This window comes from Mastigoproctus giganteus, chromosome 1 (genome assembly GCF_048544385.1).
Source record: "Mastigoproctus giganteus isolate SK-2022 chromosome 1, ASM4854438v1, whole genome shotgun sequence".
In the NCBI taxonomy this organism is placed as follows: Eukaryota; Metazoa; Arthropoda; class Arachnida; order Uropygi; family Thelyphonidae; genus Mastigoproctus; species Mastigoproctus giganteus.
In genome coordinates, this window is record NC_143575.1 from 2527962 (window position 1) to 2545496 (window position 17535).

A 17535-nucleotide genomic window follows, 5' to 3' on the forward strand; every position below is an offset into this window, starting at 1 on the left:
CTGACACGATCTGAACAAACGTTGACATCAGAAGTTTTGAAACAGTAATCCAACCAAGGAAAACAAGAAAAGAAATCTCGCAGGTCATCCCATTTTGCATTCTTGTAATGCCAAACAACAGGAGGTTGGGAATAGCCATGAGATAAAGGCTCCATTGGAGAAGAGACATTCACCAAGTTGTGATCTGAGGTGTCACTCACTTTAACCGTGTACTTAGAAGGGTGGTTTGTGAGAAAAAGATCAAACATGTTGGCTGTATGGTTAGGATTGGCCGGTATTCTTGTAGGTAAATGAACAATCTGTGCAAGGAGGTAAATGAACAATCTGTCTTTTGCAATAATTGCAAAAGCGACAGCATCTTGACCAGCTGGGTCGGGATGACTAGAAAATGGAAGTCGGCTGGAGTTGTGAACATTAAAATTACTGAGAAAAATTACCTCACTGTTAGGAAAGTTGGACTGGAGAAAGTCAAGTTGCAAAGACAGGAAGTCAAAGAGCTCCAAGTGATTAGTGGAGTTGGGAGAACGGTAGTGACAACAGACGAATTTGACACAATGAGGTAGAGAGATTTAAAGCCAGAGAAGATTGAAAAGAGGAGATTCCAAAATATCAAGTCTCTGACAGGGAATATCGCAACGGGCATATGCACAAGTGCCACCTTTGAGGCAAAAGAAATCATAATAACGAATAACCTGGGCAACTGAGATGAGCAGTAATTCGATTTTTTTTTTTTTTTTTTTTTTTTGGTTAGGTGTTGGCACATCTGCTTCTGTGGCCATAATGCCCCTACCAAGGTTTTTGTATTTTCTACTCTGATCCAAGCCCGAGGCAGGATTTGAACCTGCAGCCTTTGGGTTGCCAGGCTAGCACTTTACCTACCCTGCTAGCCCGGTCGCGAATAATTGAATCAACCGATAAGTGGGTTTGTTTGTTATTTGGTTTTTAGGAGCATTAGCAACTAAGGCCATATTGCTCCGGTATATGCGGAGGTCATTCCCTGAATGATCTTTCCGCATCCTCCGTATTCGGTGGTGACGGGCTCGAACCCCGGTCTAATCAAGAAGCGTGTGCTACGCACTGCTGCTCCTTCCCACCTGGCTACGGAGGCACCCCGATAAGTGGGATTCTGTCAGAAAAAGTGGGATTCTGTCAGATAAGTGGGATTCTGTCAGGGGGGGGAACATGCTATTTGCAGTAATGAAATTGTTTGATATGGCATACACATGGTAAGAATATACGCAGACCCTTGACATAACATGGCCTCGACGATGCCACGTGCATACACACTACTCGGACTAACTCCAGTCACTATCTGACAGAGTAGAGGTAGCGAGATTATACACTAGCTGATCCAGAAGCCTCCTAAAGAGTTACGAATAAGTTCAGTCCAGTGTACTAACTAGCGGCCGGCCTGTGAACGCGGTTTTAGAGCTGTACCCTCAAAATGTAAGGAGGGTTGGATCTTGCCATGTTCATCATAACCTCAAAAGTCATTAGTCATACAGCATGATGGAAGATATCGGGAAGGGTTGACTGAAACTGAACTCTGGAGACTAAACATGTGTTCCACCACTTCTAGCCTCCAATAAGCAAAGCGGTGGTTTTGCACCGGTTGATGAGTCATCTACTACCTAGTATTCCCTGGTAACACAGAGGGTTGGCATTCTTCCATGTGGTGTGGGTGCCACACCTCGACCACTGCTTACGTTGGTTTACACCTGGGTGGTCACTCACAGTGTGCTTGCGAATGGGGATTATACCAAGGATTACTAACAGTCTCACCATCGTGAAGGTGCAAGCAGAGGATCCGACTGTTACAAACTATCCAGACTCCGCCGAAATCGTGTCCACTTGACTTGAATGACACCAGAATATCAGTTCCATCAGCATTTTAGACTCCCACGTAGCAAGTACAGCTTGTTTGGCATATCTGAGAAAATGTCTGTGACAACCTTAAGGACCAATACACCGATTAGCAAAAACATTATGACCAGTGAATCGTTACGCAAATCGAAGCCGTTTTTTATTTGGTTTTTAGGAGCATTAGCAACTAAGGCCATATTGCTATGGGGATATGCGGTGGTCATTCCCTGACCTTTCCGCAAACTACTTATTTGGTGGTCATGGGCTTTAACCCCGGTCTAATCAAGAAGATTAGACTGGGGTTCAAGTTTAATCTGCACTGCTGCTCCTGCCCAACTGGCTACGGAGGCACCGCAAACCGAAGCAACTGCAGGTGAACTACGGCACATGTGCAGGTCTGGACACAGTATAAAAAGCACCTCATACTGAGCTCCGTTAACCAGTGTTACTCCTCTTCTTCATGGGGAAAAGGCCAAATTGTAGTAGCCAGTCAACTGGGTCAGGGCATATTAGAAACGGCACTGCTCTGGGGTGCTCACGGTCAGCCATGGTTAGTACCAAAAGTGGTCCAGGGAGGGAAAACCCACAAACCGCTGGCAAGGTGTTGGACAACCACGGCTCGTCAATGCTTGAGGTGAGCTAAGGCTCTTCCAGAAGGTACGTGGCAACAGAAGGGCGACTGTGGCGCAACTCACCGGTAATTGGAATGCTGGTGACGGGAGTAATGTGTCACAACACACAGTACATTGAACCCTGCTGAAAATACCTGCCTCTGAGTGCCTGTGCTAGCCATGTTTCACCGGCGATAATGCCTACAATGGGCAAGCGAGCATCAAAACTTGACATTGAGTGATTGGAAGGTCATCTGGTCCGATGAATCTTCTTTCCTGTTGAATCATGTGGGCAGCTGGGTACGTGTGTGTTATTTACCTGGGGAAGTGATGCAACCTGGATGCACCATGGGGCGAAAACAAGAAGGTGGCAACTGTGTCATGCTTTGGGCAACGTTCTGCTGGGATACCCTGGATCGACCGTATCCCAGCACGACATTGTTATCCATGTGCTGGGCACTGTGACGTGTACCACATACATAATATTTCTGACAAGGTACACCCTTTCGTGGCGACGGTCTTCCCCTCTGCCGGTGCCCTCTTTCAGCAGGATAATGCACCATGCCACACCACCGAACTGTTTGAGACTGGTTCGCAGACCATGAGGAAGACTTCCAGGTATTGCAATGGCCTCCAAATTCCCCAGACATCAATCACATCGAGCATCTGTGGTTTGTTTTGTAACGGCAACACCGATCTGCTGCATCTCAACCACGGACCTTACAGGAGTTCAAGGATCTGCTGGTTATGTGTTGGTACCAGATAGCACAAGACACATTTAGAAATCTTGAAGCATCCATGCCTCGCCGGGTGCCAGCTGTTTTGGCTGCACGTGGAGGACCAACATCATATTAGGTACGTGGTCATAATGTTTTAGCTCATCGGTGTATATCAATATTATCTCCTATAAGAAAACCAAAGGCCTGAAAGAATAGCTTAACAAAGCTGCTAATTTACCTAAAATGTAAATCCATCAGAAAATAATTATCTTACCCACATCCTCTGAATTTTCCATCTTCACCTTGGAATAACTCGACATATGATACGTCTCCAACTACAAAAAGTATAAGTGATTACTAAATATAAGCTAAACTAAACACTATTTTATTCTTATAGATTCATAATGAATGAAATATACATTTCAGGCTTTAATACAGTTCTTTAGTACAACTTGAAATCTTGAATGGGAGTGAGAAATATGCAGGTGGTCAACACAGTAGGTTTTAATTATGGGGTACAATTACATGTTTAAGTATTTCCCCTGTCCAGTATTAGGATCTCCATGATGGATGACAAAAAGGAATTTTTGAAATGTGGATTAACTTTAACACACAAAAAAAAATTAGCTACTGCATCTCACTTCTTTCAAGGTACAGCTCATTCAAATCAAGCTGCATGACTATTTGATGACAAAAAGAAATCTGGGATCTTTGTTATTTATGAAAAATGAAAAAGATTAAGTGCTCACTGTGAATTCTTTAAGAATTGTTAACTGGTTTTTAAATCCTACAAAATGAGATTTTCTCATCCACTTAAGTACATTTCTAATTGTTATCTTCAAATTGAGCACATTTGAAGTGCACATTACCAGTGTTGGGAATTCGTGTTTTGTATCTGTTTCCTCCCCTCACATACCTACAGCGTAAACTGATTACAAGTACACCAGTAATGCAAGTGACAGTTACATGATTTCAAATACAGTTCTTAGGAAAGTGAATAGAAATATAAAATTTAAAGGTGCATATACTTTATAACAAGGCTAAATTTTGCAACACGCACCAATAAATTTTTATTTTAACAAAGTTTGCTTTTAGGATTTTGACAATCTTTTAAAATTATGTAAGTTATTCACAAGCTGCCAGACACAATTGAGACCAAATTTTGTTGTACATATATTACAAATAGTCGATAATAAAATGCATATATACATTCGTAAGGTACAGTACCAACTTGTAAATACATTGCAAGTTGGTGGTTGTGGCAAGATCACTGGTTTGAAGAAAATGCTTTTAATTTTTTTAAGTTGAATAATCTGAGATCAAATTAATGAGAATATACTGTATTGATGTAACTGACTACTGACAAAAATATAAAAACTGAGAAATAGATTAAAAATTTCATTTATACATACATGCACATGCTTTATAGTGAGTGACTAATCAGTTTTCAATATGTTCTTTCTTTCTAAAAGCTAATTACTGATTTCAATTTCAGAGTCCTTGATTAATCAGATGCTTAACGTGATGCTCTTCCTGAAGTATTGGTGAAATCAATTAACCACTAACTCTTAAAAAACTATCTAGAAATGTTCCATCTGATCTACGATTGCTAGTATGGATTTTGTCAGTGTCGATCCACTTGATATTCTGGCTTATGTTACCCAACTTATGGAAAAGTTTTGTGAACCTCAAGCAGTTGCTTTTGACATTTCAATCTTTTGATTTTGTTTGGCATAAAGGTCTTCTAAATAAACTTCCATCTTATGGTTTGCCAACTGTTTTTTTGTAATTAGATATCAAATTTTCTCTCTGACCACTCACTGTGGGTGATGGTAGATGGCTCTGTCTTTTACCTTCTCCACTAATGCTGGTGTTCCCCAGTGTTCAGTTCTTTTTTCGAATCTCTTCCTTCTGTATATTAATGACCTTCTTCCTTTGACCGGAAATCCTATTCATAGTTTTGCTGATGATAGCATTCCACTTTCCGGTTTGAGAAACCTTGCCCTGCACAAACAGCTTCAACTTCTCAAATATTCACTACAAATTCCTTAAATGCTGATGTCCAGGTAATGCCCCAGTGGAGTAATGATAATTTAGTTGATATCAATCCTTCTAAAAGTCAGTTCTGTCATATCTCACAAAAAGGATTCTTCTGCTCCTATGCTTATCTTCGATACTCTAATTTCTAGGCAATATTATATATTTCCATTGGGGATTATCCTGACTTCTAATCTCTCTTGGCATAAGCACATTACAAATATTGTTACCGCTGCATCTAAAAAGCTGGCTTTTCTCTTTTGCTCGCAGTGTTACTTTTCTTCCAACCAGCTGTTCATTCTATACAAATCACAAATTTGCCCCACCAAGGAATATTGTTCTTACATCCGGGGCAGTGCTCTCAAAACCTCTCAGGCTTCTAAGCTGCATTCAGAAGAGTCAGTTAGGTTAATTAATGACTCGCCCCTCCACTCTCTGTTGCATAGAATTCTGTTTCTGCTGCATGCCTTTATAGATTCTTACATGGCCATGTTCTGAACTGGTTTCTATAATTCCTGCTCTTTTTCTCTCTCTTCCAAAGCAGTCTGAACATGTACCGCAACCAGTCAACATCCTTTTACTGTTCAACTTTGAATTTACAGAACCAACTTTTCTTCTTTCTCACTTATACATTCAACTTTTTTCTGTAACAACCTTCTTTCATATGTACTTCCTGAAAATTAGAATCTACAGAAATTCAAGTGCAATGACAACAAGTATCATCTTTCATCTTTTCAAACTTCAGCCCATGCAAAGTATTAAAGTACTATAGGTTTCTAATACATCTCATGTTTGTGGTTTTCATTAAAAAAAAAATTTAGAGATTACAAATGCCACTAAATTAAATTCTTGCTTAGAGCACTTGATAATTACATGTAATAATTGTTTTACGAAGCCTAACAAAAAATTTATTTTATTTTTTTTATGGTCAAACTTTTGTTACAAAAGAATTACATACAGATACCAAACAATAATGAAGGAATAGCTGACATCACTTTAACAGATATCGTTACTTATTTTATTTTAATTATTTTTATTATATATTAATTAATGTTTAATATAATTTAATAAATATAATATAACATACAAGATAGTGCAACGGCATCATTTCTGTACATAGCCAACAAGTAGTTATAAATTGGCATCATTAAATATATCTCATATCATGAATCCCTTCACGAGTTGCCATGATACTGCAATATCATGGTAACACCTTCTCAGAGCTTATTGGCTCCTCATCAGTGGGTGGGCAAGTACCCTGGTGTTGCAATGATGACAATCCAGTTGCGAAGTATAACTCCACAATAGTTTAGGGCTTAATTTATAACTATTTAATGCCAATTTATAACTACTTAAGTAGTTGGCTATATATATATATATAGAAATAATGCAATTGCACTAACTTGTATGTTAGTTAACTCCCTATGTAACATGAATATTTAGCCCAAACTATTCTGTAATCTAAATTACTACACAGCAAATATCTCTCGTATTGTGTGGTTATACTTCGTCACTGGGTTGTCATCATTGCAACACCAGGGTACCTGCCCACCCACTGATGAGGAGCCAATAAGCTCTGAAACAGTTCTGTATGGGTGATGGTATCCAGTGAGAATGAGTAACAATATTCTCCTATGGTTAAGCGTTACTTATTCAAGGGAAAGCAATATCATGGCAACTCGTGAAGGTATTCACAATATGAGATATACTTAATGATGCCAATTTATAACTACTTAAGTAGTTGGCTACATACACAAATGATACAATTGCACAAACTTGTACGTTAGTTAACTCCCTATGTAACCTGAGGTTTTAGCCCTAAACTATTCTGTAATCTAAATATAATATATAATTTAATTATATATTTTAATATTATTAACCAAAAAAATACTTTATAAAAAGTTTGCTGATTTTTCAGAAATTCAAATAAGGAATTTGATATGTATCCATTCACTATGATTAATGCATGCATAGAAAGCTTACTTTCATACACTCACCTTTTTCTCTAAATAAATCTTTTACATCTGTCCATTTGCTTTCATATGGAATGTTGGCAACATATACTCTACGAGTAGGAGGAGCACGAGTGCGTCGTCCATCGCCACCCCCTCCTGAACGACCTGCTCTGCTGCCTCGTTGTTGTCTTTCTCTATCCTTTTCACGATTAGAATCTCTGCCTCCACTAGCATCTCTTTCCCTATCCATAGGAGACCTAGATCTTGATCTGACAAAAGTTAAAAAAATACATATACATTTTACAAAAAGGTTTTGCAACTAGCAATTTCTTATATAAAACAGTTATAATGCAAAGCAATTCTATGATTACATTAGCTGCTGTATCAAACCTCTTTGGCAATTTGTCACTACACCAACTTATAAAAATTCATTTTACACCTTGTGACTTTAATGGTCTGCAAGGGCCTAGTCCAAAGGCCTTGAGCCGGACAATGCTGATAATATATTAATTAAATATTATTACAATATTTCAAGCTTCTTGGAATGCTATTTTTTATATTTTGATTAAAAACAAATTTTTAATGAAAAAAATTTAAAACTTCAACATTTATATCCCTTTTTTCGATGACTAATTACACTATGTAGCTATGAAGATGCTACAATTTGTTAAAATAGCTTCATACTTCACTGGTGTGCTCCTATGCCATTTTCAGTTTTTGGTTAGTTTTCAGTCATTTAGCTTGTGATAGTGGGGCTGGCCAGTTGTAGTCTCAATTACAAGTTGTAGACTGGTAATTTCAATACAAGAAATTTCAAGTAATACAAGTAATTTCAAATTACATAATAAAGTTGTCATAATAAACATTCTTAAGTATTAAAACAACAGTTCAATACTGAAAAACAAAATTACACTTGCTATCCAAGAATAACTGGGACCAAGAAAAAGACAATGTGATTGCACATAAAGCAGAGACAAAAATGTCATATAAAACAGATAATGAAAATTTTTTACTTCTCTAATTGAGAGAATGTAATTTTAGTAAACGTTAATAAAATTAATGCTAAAAAAAAAAAACTTTAGCACATACTATTTTTTACCAACATTGTCACCTTAACTAAAAATATGAATGGATGCAGCAACACTATCAGGTGTTGCTGCATCCATTCAGCAACACTATCAGGTGGAGGTGAAGGAAGAGGAAGGTTAAGGTGGGAGGTCTACAATGAAAGGACAGAATTCATGGGATACTTGGTTCCTAGGCAACACGATGCCATTACCCCTCTCGCTAGTGGACGAACCCACCGATTGGCGGGTAAGTAGGTACACTGCATTCATATGGGTGGTGATTTGATGTCAGTATTGATAAATGTCGTAAGTTAGCTGGCTTTAAAAAAGAGAAAAGGGATGATAGTGGATGCCCGACACATGGGCCACTCTATTGCAGAGGTGGTACTGAAATTGCACTATCCCCGTTCGACAGTACCAAGACTATTGGAAATACACCATTTTTGGAATAACACCTCATCCTGGACAGCGCTGTGAGGGGAGAAAAGTGGTGGATGAATGTGGAAGTCGATATCTGTCTCGCATTGTTTTGCCCAACCGGAGAGTGACGTTGGCACCAATCACTGCTGACTTCAACGAGGGAGGTGCCAAAAACATCTCCACCACGCAATCATTAGCTGCAATAGATAATGGGAGATGCCGAACCACCAGTCGAACTGCTAACACCATGACACAGGACTCTATACCTCAACTGGGCAAAAGAACATCGGAATTGGACCTTGGAGACAGGTCTCCTGATCCGATGAGTCTCGTTTCCAGTTATTTCGATCGGACAGAAGGGTGCGTATCTGACAGCTATACACCTCTCATGTCAACAAGGTACTGTTCAGGCATGTGGACAATCGTAATGATCTGGGTCATGTTCAATTGGCACACATTGGGACCTCTGGTACGTCTAGACCAGCGGTTCCCAAAGTGTGTTCTGCGGAACCCCAGGGTTCCGTGATACAATTCAGGGGTTCCGCGAGACAAGTTGCCCTTTATATCTTTCTTGTTTCACAAAAATGGGTAGTTATTTTAAAAAAATGAAAGAATTTAAGTTATGTAAAAAGTTACTCAAGAAAAATACAAAAAAATTACGTTATTCATTATTTAAATGCATGAAATACATTTCATTATGGAATCTGAAATATATACTGCAAAATAAGTAAGATCAATTTTAATCAATTGAGAGGTAATGGAGGAAAATTTGACAAGACAGCTGAGGAAATGTGCGTAAATACATTAAAAATTATTGTAGGTGGCCCATCGTCTACTGACTGTGACGTCACTGTACCAGCAGCACAGCCTGTATATTATAGTGTGGCCTTGGCCTCACGTGATCCAGCCAATCAGGATGTATTATCTTATCGTCAGAATATCCTAAAAGACCTAAAACAAAACATCACCTCATTACTTATGGTTTCATTAGAACTAGAACAAATCATTCACTGTTGCACTGTGGATTGCTGAATCAGTTTATTATTTATGATTATTGTATTTTTAACAATTTTATTCTATTTTATATTCATTTTCTACTCATTAAGATTGCAGTTTGTGTTTTTATAAATCAAGTAAAACTCTACCAGTAACTTTTTATAATCTTTTCTTTAAAAAAAATTTGGATTCCAATTTAACAGTGGATCAATGGTTAAAATATGGATCACACAAAGAAACAAGAGATACCATTATCAATAAAGCAGTAGAAACCGTGGAATCTGCAGACGTAGAGATTTCAGAACTCACCCAACCATCAACTTCCAGTTCCATTAAACTACAAGAAAAGATTTTACCATCTAATTTTGTGAAAACATGAGTGAAAAAACGCAAATTTGAAAAAAGTTATTTGTCATTAGGATTTACTAGTGCTGGTGACAAAGCAGCTCCAGATGCCGTGTGTTTATTTTGCAATAAATTATTAGCAAACAGTTCATTAGTACCAGCGAAGCTAAGGAGACATTTTGAAACAAATCATCCAAACTATAAAGATGAAGTTATCATGACTTTCCAACATTTCTTTTTTTAAAAGAAATGTTGGAAAGTCATGATAACTCCAAAAGTTTTATCCTAAAAAAATTTTAAATGGACAACAAGAATGCAACATTAGCATCATATAAAGTATGTTATCGCACTGGTCTTGCCGGTGAGGCACATGTAATAGGTGAGTCACTTATTAAAGGTTGTGTAAAAGATATTGTTTCATGTATGTTCGACGAAGAGTTTGCTAGAAAGGCTGATGTTCTGTCTCTTTCTAATAATACTGTATCAAGGCGTATTAAGCATATCGCTAATCATATTGAAAATGAACTTACATCACGATTGAAGGTTTGTGACGCTTATGCTTTGCAATTAGATGAGTCCACAGACATTGAGGGGTTGGCAATTTTACTTCTGTTTGTTCAGTACAACTTTTAAGAAAAAAATTGAAGACTTGCTGTTGTGTGAAAGTCTGGAACTAAACACCACAGGGGAGAATATATTTGACCACGTTGATAATTTTATGAAAACACATGAAATAAGCTGGGGGAAATGTACTGCCGTGTGCAGTGATGGAGCTAAATCAATGGTAGGAACAATAGCTGGTGCTGTTACACGAATTAAGAATGTTGCAAGAAATTGTATCTCTAATCACTGCATTCTTCACGGATATGCATTAGTTACAAAACAAATTCCAGCCACATTGAAATCAGTTTTAGAAAAAGCAGTTCAAATTATTAATTTTATAAAAAGTCGAACATTGCAATCACGGATTTTTAAAGCTCTGTGTGAAGATATGGGTAGTCTTCACACCAGTTTAATTCTACATACGGAAGTAAGGTGGTTCCGTGGTTGTCACAAGGTAGAATTCTTGCCAGATTTTTTGAATTGCGGAAAGAACTCAATGTACTTCACTGATGATATAAATTTAAATTTAAGTCATCTGACAGATTATCAAACACACGTCATAGTTATTAAGATCTGCTTATTTAGCTGATAAGTTTGCAAAATTGAATGGGTCATGTGTGACTTTACAAGAAAAAGAAATTAATATCTTTCAAGTCAAAGATAGATTGTCAAGTAAATAAGAATACTGGATATCTGCTGTGGAACAAAATACTTTTGACTGTTTTCCAATTTCTCCAAGAATCTGAACTTGGCATAAATAACAAAATCCGTAATGACATTTGAAGTCAATCTTCACAGCTTACTTGAATCCCTAATTAAATATTTTCCAGATATTAAGAATGAAGATACAAATAATTGTTGGATACAAAACCCATTAATTGTTGGATACAAAACCCATTCAGAGTAAAAGAAAAACCAAGTATTTCTGCCAGAAGAATATGAAAGTTTAATTGAAATTAGCTCAGATTCTAAATTCAAAGCAATTCCAATAAAAACATTCTGGTCTGAATTTATATGATGATGGAAGTGGAAGATGGAGGGAATACCTGTGGAATGCTTTCATGAACTAGTAGACAATGCCCCACCGTGTGACTGCCCTTATCCAGGCAAAAGGTGGGCTTATCCATTACTAGGTTGGTATCCCATTTCTGATCACTACTATATAAGAGCTTTTGCGATTTAAAGAAAAAACTAGGTGTTGTGTATGTCATAATTTTTTTATATAAAAACTGAATAATAGCATGGCAAGACATTTTTTTTCACATTAACCCTGGAGACAAAATCATAGAGATAGTTATTACTGCATTAGTACGCAAGACCTTATCAATTTATCCAAACACCTCTTGTGATATCAATAATTTTTCTCTGGGCAGTTCTATCATCTTCCATGTTAGTTGTCTCTTCAAGAATCAACTTTTCAACTTCATTTGCATGCGATTCACATAATTCTCTGACATTTCATCAACTTCGTGGAATCCTACTTCTTTTGGAAAATTTTCAATTCAATTTGCATCCCACTACTGCTGAATTCTTCAAAAGGCATGGACTGATATGAGCAATAAGTTTTCACAGTACCCATTCATTAACTAAATAGAGACCACCTTCCAACCTTTACAAAGTAGAAAGCATAATCCCTTTCCTTGACCATTGAAAGCCACAACATCTTTAAGTAAATCCCACAGATACACTGTAGTCACTGACACCTAGTGCTTTTATCTGCAGATTCAGGAGCATTAGCAACTAAGGCCATATTGCTTTAGGGATATGCGGTGGTCATTCCCTGACCTTTCCACATCTGGTGGTCACGGGCTTGAAACCCTGGTTTAATCAAGAAGGATGTGCTACGCACTGCTGCTCCTGCCCACCTGGCTACGGAGGCGCCAGGAGCATTAGCAACCAAGGCCATATTGCTTCGGGGATCTGCAGTGGTCATTCCCTGACCTTTCCGCATTTGGTGGTCACGGGCTTGAAACCCTGGTTTAATCAAGAAGCATGTGCTACGCACTGCTGCTCCTGCCCACCTGGCTATAGAGGTGCCGTGAGAGAGAGAGAGACTAGAAGTCAAGGTAATCCCTAATAGTGATATTATGTGATCTTGTCTAAAAATCTGGGTTTAATTGAAGATGAGCATAAAAGCAGTAAGCTCATTTTTGCAAGAAAATTGGCTATTCCCAACCTCGTGTTGTTTGTGATTACAAGAATGCAAAATGGAATGACTTGCGAGATTGATTTTTCTTGTTTTCCTTGGTCAGATTACTGTTTCAAAACTTCTGATGTCAACGTTTGCTCAGATCGTGTCAGTGAAATTATTCTTGCAGGAATGGAATCCTTTATCCCCACTCCACTTTAAAATCTCGTCCTTTATCTAAACCTTGGTTTTCCAATAAATGTGCTAAGGCTATTCAAGAGAAGAATGTTGCATATCGTAATTGGCTTGTTTCTAATTCTTCAGTTTCATTTTCTGCCTACACAAAAGCTCGTAACAATTGTAAAGCAGTTATTAATCAGTCCAAACTAAAGTTTGAACAGGCTCAGAGTAGAAAACTTGCTTCTTGCCCTAATGGTAGCCGAGCATTCTTGTCTCTTGCCAAAGCTATTGGCCACAACTTTTGCCCATCTCTGCTTCCACCTCTGTCCAAAACAGATGGTTCTGTTGTCACTTCAGCCAAAGAAAAAGCTGACCTGCTAGCATCCCATTTTTCTTCCAACTCATGTATTAATGATCTTGGTAAAACACCTCCCACCATTCCCAAGATGCTCCATTCAATGCCTCCTGTGGTCTTCTGTCCAAAGGATTTTCATGAATCTTGATGCTAAGAAAGCTCCAAGTCCCGATGGTATTTCTCCACTTGTTCTCAAAACCTGTGCTCCTGAAGTTACTTCTGTTCTTTGCCGCTTTTTTCACTTTCTTATTCAAAAGGTGTTTTTCCTTCTGCTTAGAAATTTGCTCATATCCAGCCAGTTCCTAAAAAGGGTGACAAATCCCTCCCATCCAATTATCGTCCCATTGCAATTACTTCTAATCTTTCTAAAGTATCAATTAACTGCCAACTCTTAAACTATCTAGAAACCTTCCGTCTGATCAACGATCGCCAGTATGGATTCCGTCAGTGTCAATCTACTCGTGACATTCTGGGTTATGTTACCCATTTATGGACTAATTCAATGGAAAGGTTCGGCGAAACACAAGTAGTTGCTCTTAACATCTCAAAGGCTTTCGATCGTGTTTGGCATAAAGATCTTCTAAACAAGCTTCCACCTTATGGTTTGCCAACTGTTTTTAGTGATTGGTTATCCAATTTTCTCCCTGATCGCTCACTGAGGGTGCTGGTAGATGACTCTCTGTCTTCTAACTTCTCCACTAATGTCCCCCAAGGTTCATTCTTTCCCCCACTCTTTTCTTCTTGTATATAAATGACCTTCTTCCATTGACTGGAAATCCTATCCATAGCCTTGCCAATGATAGCACATTGCATTCCACTTTCCATTTTGAGAAACCTTGTCCTGCTCAATCAGCTTCAACTTCTCGAATATCCGCTACCAGTTCCTTAAATGTTGATCTCTAGGTAATTCTCCAGTGGGGCAAATAAAACTTAGTTGATTTCAACCCTTCTAAAACTAAAACTCAGTCTTGTCTTGTATCTCGAAAAAAGGATTCTTCTGCTGCTATGATTATCTTTCGTGACACTCTTATTTCTAGACAAAATGATATATCTCTTTTGGGGGATTAACCTGAATTCTAATCTCTCTTGGCACAAGCACATTACAAATATTGCTTTCTCTGCATCTAAAAAACTTGGTTTTCTCTTTCGCTCTTGGCGTTACTTTTCTTCCAAACAGCTGCTCAACTCTGTATAAATCACAAATCCACCTGCCTTGGAATATTGTTCCCACATCTGAGGGTGGTGCCCCCAAAACCTCTCTCAGGCTTCTTGATTCCATTCAGAAGAGGGCAGTTAGGTTAATTAATGATTCGTCTCTAACAGAGTCTCTCCACTCGCTGTCTCATAGACATACTGTTTTTGCTGCATGCCTCTTCTACAGATACTTCCATGGACACTGTTCTTCTGAATTGGCTTCTATAATTCCCACTCACTCTTTAAAAAACAATTCAAATGTGGAAGAACCACGGTGCATGATTAAGAAATTCCAGATGCCCAGCAACAACTGTAACAGAAGACTTACAAAAATTGAGGATTAATCTTGGAAGACAGCTGTATTAGCATCAAACTACCTGGAGAGCTCCCAAATTAGTGCAGGGTCTGTGGGGAACATCATCCAACAACAGTTGTATAAGACTAAGATGTCTGCTAGATAGGTTACCGGACTTCTGACCACTTACCAGAAGGAAAGAGCAGAATGTGCCCATGAAATATTGTCAATGTGCCAGGAAAAGTGAGATTTTTCATGGCTCACCATGGATGAAACTCGAATCCATCACTATGATCCTGAAACTAAACAAATGCCAAAACAATTGAAGCATGCAGAATCACCATCTCCCAAAAGGGCAAAGGTGCACGAAGTGCTGTCAGTTTTTTTTTGGGATCAGTGTAGTGTAATACTGACATATTACCTTCAAAAGAACTGTACTGTGACATGACAGCAAAGTATTATTCCGACAATCCTGCATGCTGGTATCAAAGGAAAAAGATGGGGAAATCTGTCAAAAGGTATGTGCCTGCTCCACATTAATGTTCTTGCACAATCCTTGAGTGCTGCAATGAAGTGAGCCAATGAATGTGGGTTTGAAATATTAAGGGGAATGTCTTCAATTATGTGCTACTTAAGGTTCCTGTTAAAGTTAAGTTCCCCTTAACTACCAGGTGTGTATATATACAATACACTTGGTCTCTATGGTATCTTACAACTTAGAAAACTTGTACCCACCAATTGGCCAATACAGTATATTAACTCTTCTTCATTACTTTATTTTCTTACCTACACAACTGACCTTAAATACATGGGATACACACACTCCCAGACATTCGTTCAGTGTCTTAACTACAGGAATGGGATGTGCAGCCCTGAACTGCCCAACCCCATCTATTTACCTCTATTTCATTTATCTTTCTGCTTTCCTTGTCCCTACATCTTATTTCCCGTGAGTAATTAGTGTTACAGAAGCAACATCAGGATGCTACCTCCTACCTTTACCCAACCTATTATTTGCCTTAACAAAGTTTTAGCTGCTGTTCACTGCTACTTTGTAAGCTATGATAATTCTTAACTATCCTGGGCAGATTGTGCATCATTTATTTAATTGCATTCATTATCACATATATCAATTCTATTTATACTTCTACATCCATCTAGTTTACATACATAATACCTTCAAAATATATCCTTTTTTTTTTCTGCTGCCATTTTCTAACACTAGGAACTGCTAGTGTTAGAAAAAGATCTTCACAAATCCTCAACTTGTACACTAATGCTAGAAGCATTATAAATAAATTTAATGAATTTGAAGTACAGTTAGCCGACTTACATAAGCCAGAGTTACGTAACTTCGGACTTAATTAAATTTTTTTGGTAAAATCATAAAGATGCTTTCTGTATAATTTTTAAGAATGAAGTCGTTTGAAGAAACAATAAGTATAAGTTTTTATTTTCATTCCCATACAAACTGTCATATAATAATCTGCAGCATAACTAGACTCTAGGTAAATAACTAGAGTTAACGTTTCATTTTCTGCTTTAAAAAATCTGAAGAAATATTCGACGTGTTTGAGACAGATCAACTATGCTGAATCTGAGAAACACCCACAACGTTCAAGTCACATAGACTGCATTAGCCCTTTGTCTCCACATCATTCCCTTCCTTTCTTTCTGGATTGATGAATCAGTTCAGTTTTGTTAGAGCAAAGTGTGAGCTTTTGTTTGCCTTTGGTATGTAATATTCATTACATGACAGGTTGTGTTGTAGTTGAAATTCACATTGTCCAATTATTTTCAATGACTTTGCATCAAACTATCATCGTATAGTGTGTGCTTCATTCACATGTCATAAGGTGTGACAGCATCTCTCGTAACTTAACACTGTGAAATTCTTTACATAAAATTTCATTTTGACCGTTATCTTGCTCCCACCTAAGAGAATAAGTTGTTGTGGTAGAATTCTAGGAGATCGGCAATTAAGGCCATGTTGCTCCATACATAGTGTCTATAAATTACATTTGTTCAGAGTTCTCCATTTTCTGTTTGCTGGATGATAAACCGGAGTTTCTGGGAGAAAAAACCATGATGCTACGCTCACCTGAGACTGACTAATTCAGCCACGTTTGAAATAAACCCATAAAAATTCTTCCTGTCATCGACGGGACACAAACTCAGGTCTTTTCCACACGGTGTGGGGAGGACGGCGATGCTACCCACAAGGGCTAAGAGAATAAGTGAAAGTGACACTACTAAACTACTGTACCGAGATATAGTTTTTAATCGTTATGGTATAAAACTATTTTTCTTCATTCAACTGAGGATATGTGGTTTTTGGTAATTTTGGGATATCAGGGATATAATAGCAATATTTTAATAGTCGTTCTCGAGTTACATTAAAACTTACATAAGAAATCCTGGATCGTATCTCTTGTGTATGTTAGGGACAGATTACTAATTAAATCATCAAATACAAATATTGCAGGGAGACATGGTTTCACTCAGACATAGCCAATGCTGAATTTGAACATTGGGAATAGTGTATACAGGAAGAACAGACAGACAGAACAGGAGGGGTTATGCTCTTAGTTAAGAAACATTAAATCTAAGGCAGTGCAACCAGTCACCATGGGTGACCAGTGCATTTTGAGTCGGTTTGGTGTGATATAAGCACTCGGAAAAAAAAAATTGAGAGTAGATGTGTGTAGAAGGCCTAATGACTCTCTATAGCTGTTTGATAAGTATATCAAACAGCTATAGAGAGAAA

The 17535-nt window shown here is 37.9% G+C and overlaps 1 protein-coding gene across 4 annotated transcripts in view; it reads right to left on the minus strand.

Annotated features, from left to right (window-relative positions):
* The window catches only part of LOC150090491 (myelin expression factor 2-like), a 301982-nt gene that overhangs the window by 263977 nt on the left and 20470 nt on the right, over nt 1–17535 (minus strand). For all 4 annotated transcript variants that reach the window (XR_016546846.1, XM_090371207.1, XM_090371198.1 and 1 more), the window contains exons 3-4: nt 7228–7454; nt 3468–3528 (exon numbers count right to left, since the gene is read on the minus strand). Coding sequence is in view for 3 of the 4 variants with exons in the window: in XM_090371207.1 (XP_090227333.1) it covers nt 3468–3528; nt 7228–7454 (288 nt within the window). In the remaining variant the exon portion in view is untranslated. The remainder of the gene's footprint in view (nt 1–3467; nt 3529–7227; nt 7455–17535) is intronic.